This window comes from Chiloscyllium plagiosum, unplaced genomic scaffold, assembly GCF_037043375.1.
Source record: "Chiloscyllium plagiosum isolate Xiang-an unplaced genomic scaffold, Cpla_swu_hap1 HiC_scaffold_15, whole genome shotgun sequence".
In the NCBI taxonomy this organism is placed as follows: domain Eukaryota; kingdom Metazoa; phylum Chordata; class Chondrichthyes; order Orectolobiformes; family Hemiscylliidae; genus Chiloscyllium; species Chiloscyllium plagiosum.
In genome coordinates this window covers 7,916,387-7,929,840 of record NW_028270153.1, presented here as the reverse complement: position 1 = coordinate 7,929,840, position 13,454 = coordinate 7,916,387, and the positions used below count along the sequence as shown (strand labels likewise).

Here is a 13,454-nt window from a genome sequence, read left to right as displayed (position 1 = left end):
AACAAAAACAAAGTGCTGGAAAAACTCAGCAAGTCTGGCACATCTGTGGAGAAAGTAACAGAGTTAGGAGGGGGTGGAATTTGCCAAGCCCTAAATGATGTGGTCCATAGTAAGTCAGTTGGGAAAATGTAGTGTAATTAGATAAATGACATCCTCAAAGTTGAGAAGAATACAGGACAAGAATCTCATCAGTGAATGGTGACAAGCATGTTTGAATGCATTTATCTCCACTAGTACCTAATCGCGCATGGAGAGAGAGAGAGAGATAGACAGAGACAGAGACCAAGATGACTAGGCTGACCCTATGACTCACTGTGCGAAACGCCATCTACTTTAGCCTCCATCCTCATTTAAAGCATAAATATGCAATGAAAATTAAAAACACCTGCAACCACAAGCACAGTAAAAATCTCACAACACCAGATTATAGTCCAACAGGTTTATTTGAAAGCACTATTTGGAGGAGGGTTCCCAACCTCCTCTCCAACTATTACCATTACCCACACCTTCATCTACCTATCACAGTCTCAGCCCCACTCCCCTCCCACTTATCTCTCTACCCTCTTGGCTCACAAGCCTCATTCCTGATGAAGGGCTTATGCCCGAAACGTTGATTCTCCTGCTCCTCGGATGCTGCTTGACCTGCTATGGTTTTCCAGCACCACATTCTCGACTAAAAGTCTCCAGCATCTGCAGTCCTCACTTTCTTCCATTGTAAGATTTTTAACTTTGTCATCCCCAATCCAACACCAGCTCCTCCACATCATCACAAGCAGAGTAGACATGGTAAGTTTAGTTTTCTTTCTGAACAAGCTGATTCTACTTTCAGCAGTGTGAAGCAATTCAAGAGGCAAATGCATAATCAGACACTTACATACTACATGCAATTTGCGATAGATGACACCACTGCATCTTGTTTTCCCTTGACAAGGTCAGTGCTATGGGCAGTAGGCTTTGCTAACATAGTTGACTTTCCCTTGGTGTAAAACACTATTGCCTATATACTTGTTGCACTAACACCACCATATTGTAGTCTTCCTTAATAGAATAGGGTTTCATTCCAACTGCACACAAGTCGAGGCAGTTTCTCAGCCCAGTGTGATTGTCTTTCAGCCTGTTGTGGCCTCAGAGCAGTCTCCCAGCTTTGAAAGCCTTGAGGTAAAGCCAGGTGCAAGTCAGGGCCCGGTGCAGACTGGAGGCTAGGTACCAGTGTGGACTAGGTTGGAAGGACCATTATTCTGAACGTTTTATTTCTCTATTTTCTAATTTATTCCTATGATCAGCAATTTTGGAATATTTACTTCTTTACTTTTCTCATTTATTTTCCTAAGAACTTGTACTGAAGAATATGTACGTAGGTATCTTGTACCTAAGATGGCACTGTAAGTAGCGACTCGTAAACTTTTCACTGTACCCTTTGGCTACATGGCAACAAAGCTAATTCAATTCAACTTGTGATGACTGGTACCACATTTCACAAGTCTGTGCCAAGTATCATGGACATTGCCTCAGAAATTTTGTTTTATCATTTCCCTCCCACTATGTGAACTATGAAGGACCATTTATGGCTGGCAGCAACTGACCTAATGCACAGATGGGTTTTAAATATTGGACCAGCAGCGTGGACCTTAGAAGGTCCTGGCAGCAATAAGGACTTCCACCACTGGTGAGTGCATGATTGCACAGGTATATAGAAATGTGGTGCATACATAACGAGGCGTGCAACAAAGAACCGAGAGAGATAACTCATTACAGCAGTCAGAGAAACCTTCCATGAAATTCTTTGATGTTAACACTTAGCCGATATTTGGTAAATTACAGCCTAGGCTTCAGTCCAATGTGATCTTTTTGTTCCAAAGAAGAGTGAAACAGAGAAAGCGTTTTTTTGGATGCAGTGCAAAGGCAAAAACGCAGATCATTGATTTTAACAAACAAGTATAATTGTAATCTGTTAAAATTCAAAAGATTCATTTCAGAGCATGCAAACACCTTTCGATTTTACCAATGTATACTACCAGATTACCAAATATGATCACAGACTTTACTTAGTTATGACACAGGCCACAAACATTCATTTAAGTAAACATACGGCAACTATGTGCTGTGCATTCCATTGGATGTTTGGTAACCTGTAGCACAGCTAAATGTTAAAAAGCCATTCAGCTTTCATATGTAATTTAAACCTATATGGATATCAGGAAATATGCATCATATGTAATCATTGAACAATACTTAATCCACATATTTGCTTTAATGACAATTTAACTGTTTGTAATGTCACAGCAGGAATCCAGTCTCTCTCTTGCTGGTAGGAGAAGATAAATAGAGGTTATCAACTATCAATACCTCTACAGTCTTGACTGACAGTGATTCTGGGACGATGAACTGGGCCTCAACACGGTGGTCAGAGCTGGAAGACATTGAGTATACTGAAATGTACAAAGAACAATTTCTCTTACCAGTGACCTGAGTCACTATTTTTTTTTTGAATGTGACAGCAAGTTGACAAAAATGTTACAGAACAGGGGAATCAACATACTGGACTGGATAATAAAAATATTTGAAATGTGAATATTTAGATATTTATAATTAGTATTACCTTTAGTAAATTAATCTGTAAACATTCTCCTTAGATTTGAATAGAAAGTAAATCAGACTCTAATTAGTAAAGAAGAAAGCCAAAATCAATGAGGGAGAAATACTGCCTCCAACCACTAACTAAGCAATGCATAGACTTTTCCCACAGTAGCCATTTTGAAATGCCACAGGATTTCAGCTGAGTACTATAGACCACATGACATGAAAGCATGAATTTATCATTTAACTAAGTTCCATGTATAAAGCCATGTTATACTATCAATTGTGACACATTAATATTTCAGCACAAGCTCATTTAATGCATTACTTTACCTTGGGTGAAATAATGTTTTCTACAGTAGTCTCCAGGTTGCACTCAAACACATGAGCTTTTGTTAGCTTTTTGTCCCAATGGGCAGCTAACCAAATCTTTGCCAATGGCCCACGCTTGCTCAGAAATAAGGTAGCATAAAACATCACTGCAGCTGCTACAACTACCTCAAGCTGGAGACAAGGCTGGTGGGGGGAAATAAAAACAGTGAAATCATTGGATAATATATTACATTAGAAAAAAAACAGTTATGTGTAAAAATCTGCAAGTGCATGGCTATATTACTAGAATGGCCTATCTTTCTCAATTTCTGATTATTACTGACATTCTTATTATAAAAGGCATTAGGGTTTGACTTTATGCTGATCCACAACATATTAGCCATTCTATTTAATTATTTTCAGCAATATTCAGAATTCTCTAATTTCTCATTCCACTTAAAACCCAACAATATCTTGACTTGGAATGAAATTACTGATTCTTCCATGTCACTGAACCAGAACACAGGAACTTCCTTCCTTAAGCAATGTGGGTGTATTTATACCAGGTGAGGTCACAGCACTCGCAACATCTTCTCAAAAAGTAATTAGGAATGGGAAATGAATACTGAGCCTACCAGTGACAGTCACATCCCATAAAAGAATTAAGAGATGATTTGGGGCTCGGAATCTGATCAGTTTAGTCAGTACTGTTTTTAATGGTTCAGTATAAATATTTACGACATTAAAAATTGTTTTTATTCAGGAAGTCACAACCATCGGTGTGCATTGTTGATATACTTCTTATCTGTTCATAAATATTATTACCTCAACAGTTATTTATGCTTTCAACTTTAATTTGGATTGTAAACAAATAGAATGATTACCGAAGTATAAACATTGGTGGATACAAATGCAGTTTTAACCATCTGAAGATTTGTAAATCCAAATTTTATTCTTACTTGTGAGGAAGTGAGATCGATAATTGTTTATTTTCAATAGTTTATTTTCTAAAACTTCATACTACCATTTTAGAAAGCCCAAGATTTTCTCCACCAGTTAATCATTCTGCATAATCCAAGATGGAGGACAGGAAACTTTCTAGCTGTAACAGGCTGCTCCTTTTTTGAGGTATTTTAGCTGTTGGAGGTGATTTCCTCAAATTCCTCATGCAGCAATTACTGTTTTATCTGCTGTAGCATCGTTTTTAAACTTTGAAGAAAAAAAAGTCAAACAACGTTACTTTTAAAAGGGAGAGGGACAGACAAAGGCAGCAGTCAGGTCAGTACAGTACAGGAGACAGAAAGAAACCCACACTGCTAACAGACACAGCAGTGAACCTGCGCAACTACTGCCTTTGCTGTTTGAATTCATGTATCACTAGACATCAGAGTGCATCTAGGAAAATTAACTAACAGCGAAATTCACAACTGATCTTGGAGGAACCTGTTTGGGAGAGGTCACAGCACAGAAATAGGTAAGTGAAGTTGAATAGGCTGGGGCTGTTTTTCCTGGAGTGTCGGAGGCTGAGGGGTAACCTTATGGAGATTTATAAAATCATGAGGGGCATGGATAGGATAAACAAAGTATTTTCCCTGGAGTAGGGGAGTCCAGAACTAGAGGTCATAGGTTTAGGGTAAAAGGGGAAAGATATAAAAGAGACCTAAGTGGCACCTTTTTCACGCAGAGGGTGGTACATGTATGGAATAAGCTGCCAGAGGAAGTGGTGAAGGCTAGTACAATTGCAACATTTAAAAGCCATCTGGATGGGTATATGAATAGGAAGGGTTTGGAGGGATATGGGCTGAATGCTGGCAGGTGGCAGCTTGGATTGGGATATCTGGTCAACATGGACACATGGACCGAAAGGTCTGTTTCTGTGCTGTACATCTCTCTGACTCCATATCCTTTTTAGCATCTCAGGAAAACAAGACTTAACTAGAGCTATTTTGTTTTTAAATCTTGTTTTGAACAGCAATGTACAAAATGGAATTGGATAAACTTTTAAGTAAAAGCAACATACTTTGGATGCTGGCAATTTGAAATAAAAACAGGAAGCGCTGGAGAAACTCAGCCAGTCTAACAGCATTTGTGGAGAGAAAACTCAAACTTAAAATATGATTTTGCTTTTCTCTCTCCAGAGATGTTTCCAGACCTACTGAATATCTCAGACTTTGTTTTTATTGAATAAATACTTGATTGTTTGAAAATGTGTAGGGCTATGGGTAACAAAAGATAATGTATTAATGCAATGCACTTTCAACGAACAAAAGAAACATGAGCTGAATGTCATCCAATGCAGTAATATTTTAATTTCAAACACATAAATTTATACTTAGAATCGAGATTAGTGATAAATATTAACAAGTTTAATGATCTATAACAATGCATGGGAGTTGTAAAAGTCAGTCCTATGAGCTAAATGGTCTTTAATCATTCAACATATTAAATAGAATTTATGCAAAAATTATAACATGGAAACAGGCCATTTGACCAAACTATTTCATGCTGACGCTTGTTCTTAAAATAGTCATGATTCGGAGATGCCGGTATTGGACTGGGGTGTACAAAGTTAAAAATCACAACACCAGGTTATAGTCCAACAGGTTTAATTGGAAGCACACTAGCTTTCGGAGCGACGCTCCTTCATCAGGTGATTGTCTGATGAAGGAGCATCGCTCCGAAAGCTAGTGTGCTTCCAATTAAACCTGTTGGACTATAACCTGGTGTTGTGTGATTTTTAACTTTGTTCTTAAAATAAGTAGTCTGAATTCCCTGCTTTTACAAAGTTTACAAATTTATTTATATTCCTTACTTTCAACTAGTGCTCTAAACTTCTCAAATGTTGACATGCTATGCTTCAATCACAGCTGACAACCTCTATGTAAAAGCTTTCTCCAGTTCTTTGTCTTAAATGTTTCACATTTAATTTTATGACAATGCCCCTTCTTTTGAAATCCCTCAACCACTGGAAAATTTTGTTTCTTGCAGAATTCTATCGCTTTCTAATTTTAAACATTTCTATCAAATCACACCATTTCCTGTATTGAGAATGATCTCAAGTTTTCAGGTCTTTCTTTATGCTTGTTTGAACTTGCTAAAATTTCATACAGATTCACAATTCCATCTTAACTACTATAACGTTCACAATAAAACTCAGAATTCCGCTACAATATTGATGGTCTTTCTAACTTGTGGTGTGATATTTAAGGTTTGTGGAACGTAATGTAATGATACCTTCTACCACTTTACATAACCCATTTCCTCCTCTGCTACCAAAATTTCCAACTTTCCTCAAATTCAAAGAATTATCAATGTAACTAAATGTATCAACTTAAAATTACTGAAACTGCATTTCATTTGTCATTTTCCTCATTTCCACATGTTGTTGTATATCCTTGCAGCTTCTTAGTTCCAAATAATGATTTACTATGTCTATTTTGTTATTGGCAGCAAATGTACGCACTACTCCCTCCAGCCCTATATCCATAAGTTACAAAATGGGTCCTTTGGGATTGCTGCATACTTCCAAACTACAAATGAACTGCGCTTAAAGCTTTGTTTCTTTCTTTCTGATTAGTTCTGAATTCAATTTGTTGACATACCCCTATATACATATCCTTATTTGCTTCTAACAGTTTTCTATGTTACCTTGTTAAATGCTTTTTAAAATCTACATAATTACAGACAAGATGTTTTTACAAAAAATCCATCAGGGATAAATCTTACTTTTCAGAGTCTAAATTGTGTTGAACGTTTGGAGGATTTGTTGCCATAACCCCTAGCAAGTTCTCTCATTCTTTCATACCAAACTTGCCTCATTAATTGCCTATCATGCCCTATGGCATCTCACATCTGATTTCTACCCGGTGTTACTGCACACTGTCCACAGAAAACACATCATTCGGATGTCTTGAAATTCACCAACATCCTTGATTCCATGCTATTTTAGTAGCCCATTGTGGATCTTGAATGACCCTGTATGGTTTCTAACATTTACCCCTCACGTGACAGATGATGGGAAAATTGGCACCCTGCTTTGCTACAGGGTCCTTTAGAACTTGCTGGACAGAGTGGTGCCAACAGAGGACTTAGCCTCTTCCACCCAGGACCAGCAGCAGGCAATAGAAGATCATGTCAGCCTGCTCCAAGGTTGCCACTCAGCTTTAAAGCAGTTTCAGCCAGGGGATTACATTGCATTGTAATGAGGAGATCAATTACCTTCTCCACTCCACTATCATATCTGTCACCTTCTTCTGCGATAACACACACACACACTCACTCACTCACTCTCACTCTCTCTGCTATTATACCCACCTTCCAACAAGGCTCAAGCTCTACCATTTTCACTATTGCCTACAACATTTTTTTTCTCACACCCTGACACCACTAACTATGTATGGCCTCTGTGCTGCCTACCCACTTGTTCCTGACACCTCCCCATATGCATTAACAGTAATAACTGTGCCACCCACTTTCACCTTCCATAATACCTGCCTGTGTCTCACTCCATGAGGAAAACAGTCCACAATAGTGCAGAAAGAATTAAGGCAAGTGGTGTACTGCCCATCATTAGGCTCCTCAACCTTTATGAGAAGATCCTGACTCTGACCACGCTGAGCAGGACTTGGCCTAGCCAAGGTTGTCCTGACTTAGTGTGCCAGGGACCTTAAGCGAAATCCTGCTGACAACTGCGACACACTTCTTGGCTTTGTGCCAGCACTAAATGGCCAGGCAAGACAGTAGCAATATGGGCATGGTATGTCTTTGTGAGGGAGCAAAGTGTAGAAAGACAAAGCAAGATATGCAAGGTAGAGATGCTGTGAGCATACAGGTAGTGTCAAAGTCAGTAAGCAATATGACAGCAAGCAAAGAGCCCAGAGAGGTAGCCTGTTCAATTCTTAAGCTGAATGTATGCCCCTGAGCATACAGTATCGTTACCAAGTTTAGGGGAGACTGCCAAATGCCCCAATCTGAGTGCAATTAGAGACATGAATGGAAGGCAAGAGGTGCTCCCTAGCCCAAGGGTGGTTAACTCCATCCCATAAGAAACTAAAATATAAAGATTTTGTCATCATTGAGTCCCCTCAGGAGTAGACCTTCACAGACCACCTGGATCCTGAAGCTGTCAGCCTCTGATTGGCCAGTAGCTTCAAATGAGCTTCATATCAATATCATAGTACTTTTGTCGGGTGAGAAACTCGCTTAAGCACTGCCTTATCAGTTCTTAATGAGTTGATTGACAGCAATAGACGATGTTATTTCAGCAATATGGCCGTATATTTTTATTCTCTATCTATGATGCCATAGAAAATTGACTAATATAATTCTACGTTATATTGAATTAAGACATTGAGATACACTTCCCGCTTCAAACCTTTGCTCCAGCTCTCACAGTCTTGTTTAAACTTTCACTCTATTTAATGGAATTGCAATTTGCAACATGAAATTAATCTTCCCATTACTGGCAGAACTACAGTGCTTCAGTCTTCCGTGTTCCAGGCCCTTAACCTACAGTACCAAGAAACCCATATTTTCCAACCAATTCTATTTCATGAATTTGTATTGTATTGATATTTAACTATCAACTATACAAAAACAAATTGTTTAAGAGCAAGAATACCTTTTAAAATATGTCCCTTTTTTTTTTAGCTGCCCTGGGTTCAACTGATTCCCCCAACTTTGAATCTTATTTCACTTGAAGGTATTTGGCTCTCCATGTACAACACAACATGAGACTGAGTAATAGACATTTTAATCTACATACGATAAATATTTCATCTCAGGTGCTGAATTGACAACTCAGAACAAAAGAAGATTTCAGGAGTGTGGGGCTCAGAATGGAAGAAGATGAAAAATAGCTGCAGGCAGTTGGAATGGAACCACTGGATAAGAGCCAGATGCTAGCAGGCCACAGATAGGTGTAGTGGACAGTCACACCAACTGCCTTCGAAATGAAATGAAGAGAATTCATTTTCAAGTCAAATGTAGAACAGGTACTTTCCAAGCATGAGATAATTAGCATGACAAGAAATGACCAAACAGTAAATCTATCCAAACATAGGACTGCTACATTTTTATAGATGCATACTCCCATAAAATCACAAGTAGTATATCATAATGTAACCAGTTGGTCACACTGTCCATCTTCAGAAGATTAAGCACAGCTTCAGCTGGAAGTGCTAAATGTATGAGACATGTCAGTTTCCTCCTGAGGTCCCCATCATCACAGCCCAGCTTCAACTAATGCAATTCACTTCTTGAGATATCAAGAAACTGTTGAGGGCACTGGTTTCTGTAAGGGTATGAGCAATGACAATATTCTGGTTATAGTACTGAAGACACTCTGGAAATAGCTGCAATCCTTATCAAGCTATTCCAGTACAGCTGGAACACTGAAATCTACCTAACAATGTAGAAAACTTCCCACATATATCCTGTTCATAAAAATCATGATAAATCTAACCCAGCCAATTACGACCTCATCAACCTACTCTCCAGCATCAACGAAGTGTTGGAATGGGTCACCAACAGTACTATCAAGCAGCACTTGCTCAGCATCATTCAGGTTTCACCAGGGCCACCCATCTCTGACCTCATTACAGTCACAGTCAAAAGAAGGACAAAAGAGCTGAACACTAGAGATGAGTTAAGAGTTACTGCGCTTAACATCAATACAGCATTTGACTTGTGGCATTAAGGAACGCTAGAAAAATTAGAAGAAATTGGAATCAAGGAGAAAATCTCTGTTGGCAGGAATAATACCTAGCACAAAGGAGGATAGCTGTGGCTGTTGGAAATCGGGGAGTCCAGAACTAGAGAGCATAGGTTTAGGGTGAGAGGAGAAAGATATAAAAGAGACCTATGGGGCAACTTTTTCACGCAGAGGATGGTACGTGTTTGGAATGAGCTGCCAGAGGATGTGGTGGAGGCTGGTACAATTGCAACATTTAACAGGCATTTGGATGGGTATATGAATAGGAAGGGTTTGGAGGGATATGGGCTGGGTGCTGGCAGGTGGGATTAGATTGGGTTGGGATATCTGTTCGGCATGAACAGGTTGTACCGAAGGGTCTATTTCCATGCTGTACATCTCTATGACTCTGTAAGCAGCTGTCCACTGGTACTCAATCCACTATATTCAACATTCACTCCCTTCACCACCAGTACTCTGGCAGCAATAAGTCCCATGTACAAGATGCACTACAGTAACTCACCACAGCTCCTCTGACAGCATCCTCAAAACCTGTAACCTGTACCACCTAAAAGGACAAAGTCAATAAATATATGGGAACACTACCATCTGAGAGTTCCCAGTTGAGTCACATATTATTATTCTGACTTCTTATAGTTTCTCAGTCAAAATCCAGATCTCCTTCCCTCAGAACACTATATCGTCAGGTCAGCAATGGTTTAGGAAGATTGATCACTACCACCTTCTCCATGGCAATTAGGGGTGGTCAGTAAATGCTGGCTAAGCCAATGATGCTCACATCCCATGAATGATTTCAAAAACAACGTATTAAATCACCCATCAGCATACACTCATAGTTTCTGTGTAATACTGAATGGGATTGTTTCATTGATTCAGTAGTTGGATGTTGAATGAGATGTTAAATCTACTAACTGTCTACCTATTCTCATGCATTATTAAAGATACCAGAACGAGGGATCCAAGATGGCGGCAACCCAGCAAGTCTGAGTCTATAGTGCTCCTCCCAAGACTTGGGCAAAATGGATCACCCACCCCACCACACTCACCCAATCATTCAAAATAGTTTTTACTTAATGTAATTAGTTGCTTAGTACTGCATTTAAACAATTTAATCTCCAGTAAAAATGACTAAAGGGAAGGGAGCACGCAGTTCTCAGCAGGCAGGAACCCCTCCCCACCCTCTCCAGCTGCAGGAGAGGCATCCGCAGCCGTCCCGGGGGACTTACCTACAGTGGTGAGCCTCGCGGAAATAATCTCTAAACTCGACACAAAGATCGATACCTTCATTGAAGAGTCCCGGAGCCGATGGGACTCACTCTCAGCCGCGCTACCAAAGCACGACTGAGACATCAAGGAAATTGAGCGCCGAGTCGGAGGGGCAGAGCTAAAGGCCGCGACCTCCGAAACTACAGCAGAGTCGACCGTGGATTGGGTCCGGACTCTCGAACAGCAAGTCCGGACCTTAGAGAATCACATTGACGACCTCGAGAATCAGCGCCCCCGCCCAGTCCTGTTCCGGCTGCAGAGCTATAAGGAGAGGCAGATTCTCTTAGAAGCTTCCAGAAATCTTGGGAAAGATCCCCAAACCATGATTTATATAAAGGATCCAAGATTATGTTATTCCAGGACTTTTCCCCAGCTCTGGTCCGAAAGAGGAAGGCATTTGATGAAGCAAAGAAGTGGTTAAGGGACTTAAATATTCAGTACTCCTTGTGCTACCCAGCAAAGCTACGCTTTAACCATGAAGGGTCCGTGTATAATTTCGGATCGCCAGAAAAGGCAAAGAAATGCCTTCTCTGCATCCTGTCAATGTCTCGCTGTAGCCTACAACAGTCCTCTATATTGTCAATGACACCTCCAATCTTTGTGTCGTCTGCAAACTTGCTGACCCATCCTTCAATCCCCTCATCCAAGTCATTAATAAAAATTACAAACAGTAGAGACCCAAGGACAGAGCCCTGTGGAACACCACTCACCACAGACTTCCAAGCAGAATATTTTCCTTCTACTACCACTCACTGTCTTCTGTTGGCCAGCCAATTCTTTATCCAGACAGCTAAGTTCCCCTGTATCCCATTCCTCCTGACCTTCTGAATGAGCCTATCATAAGGAACCTTATCAAATGCCTTTGATGGTCACCCACATCATTGATGGGTTGCTAGCCATACCTGAATTAATTTCTAAAAAAGTTTTAAATTCTTGAGAGAAGTACTTTACAAATTTGCTATCTTTCATCAGAAAGGGGTCCATACGCCAATGCCGGGGGAATGTCTCAGTGTTCCTCGCCTTGATATCCATATATACAGCAGCGTGATCGGAAATTGCTATACTGCCTATTTTACAGGATGATATGGAATTTTTAAAAATCGAGGGGGCCAAAAACATATCGATTCTGGTATGACAGTTATCTGGATTGGAGCAAAAAGAAAAATCTCTGCCCTGTGGATGAAGGCATCTCCATACATCTACTAGTCCTAATTCTTTGTTCAAATTCACCAATTGTCTAGATCTGGGAGATACTCCTGCAGTACTCTTGGGAATCCTATCTGTTTCTGGATCCACAATACAATTAAAATCTCCTCCTATAATTATATGACGAGCCATCAAATTTGAGAGGCTTCCGTTATAAATTTAAAAGGATGTTCGGGGGGGGGGGGGGCAATACAAATTTAAGATCCATATTCCTCTCCATTTATAAGGGCTTTAATCAGAATATATCGTCCAGATTCGTCTTTTATCTGGTTTAGGATTTTGGAAGGGAAATTCTTCCAAATAAGAATAACAACTCCCCTACTTTTTGAGCTGAAGGAAGAAAAAAAGGCCTGATCAAATCCACCCTGTCGTAATTTCAAGTCTTCTTTATCCAATAAGTGTGTCTCCTGTAGGAGAGCTATATCGACCCTTTCTTTCTTGAGGTTTGATAATCTTTTCTTCCTTTTGACTGGTGAATTACTCCCCTTGACATTCCAGGTGCGCCACTTAACCGACCGATCAACCGTAATCGTCCGGGCACGTCCGAGACCCCTCGGGAGGGGAAACCCTATCCAGAACATCCCGAGCATAGAGCATATAAAATTTACAAAAATAAAGGCTCTTTAATACACTCACATCGATATAATAAAAAACTATTACTAAATTAAAAAATATATAAAACATATTTAAATGGAGATTTTCCCCCTTGTTCCCAGGGGTATCACTTCCTTTCCAATAGTCCTCTTCCAACCAGTGCCCCACCCTTGACCCAGGCGCTCCTCGATACGATGAAGAAAATTCAAATATACTACAGAGCTAGAGTTAACAGTGAGCACCCTGCCCCGACCCACACCAACACCTGGAAATATTTGGTAATGTTAATACCATGTATAAACATACATAACTATAAAATTACAACCCCAACAAGTAATAATTAAATATAATAATACAAAATAACAGGGGAAAACAACCCCGCTATGACCATCTGGAAGAGCATGGCTTGATTAAAGGCAGTCAGCACGGCTTTGTGAGGGGCAGGTCATGCCTCACAAATCTTATTGAGTTCTTTGAGGATGTTACTAGACAAGTTGATGAGGGTCGAGCGGTGGATGTTGTGTATATGGACTTCAGTAAAGCATTTGATATGGTTCCCCATGGTAGGCTCATTCAGAAGGTCAGGAGGAATGGGATACAGGGGAACTTAGTTGTCTGGATACAGAACTGGCTGGTTGACAGAAGACAGCGAGTGGTAGTGGAAGGAAAATATTCTGCCTGGAAGTCAGTAGTGAGTGGTGTTCCACAGGGCTCTGTTCTTGGGCCTCTACTCTTTATAATTTTTATTAATGACTTGGATGAGGAGATTGAAGGATGGGTTAGCAAG

At 40.0% G+C, this 13,454-nt stretch overlaps 1 protein-coding gene across 1 annotated transcript in view; it reads right to left on the bottom strand.

The window, feature by feature from the left end:
* The window catches only part of LOC122559883 (double-strand-break repair protein rad21 homolog), a 151,539-nt gene that overhangs the window by 126,196 nt on the left and 11,889 nt on the right, over positions 1–13,454 (bottom strand). Inside the window, exon 2 of the mRNA XM_043709990.2 lies at positions 2,911–3,093. Within this exon, the coding sequence (XP_043565925.2) occupies positions 2,911–3,054 (144 nt within the window). The 5' untranslated portion in view covers positions 3,055–3,093. The remainder of the gene's footprint in view (positions 1–2,910; positions 3,094–13,454) is intronic.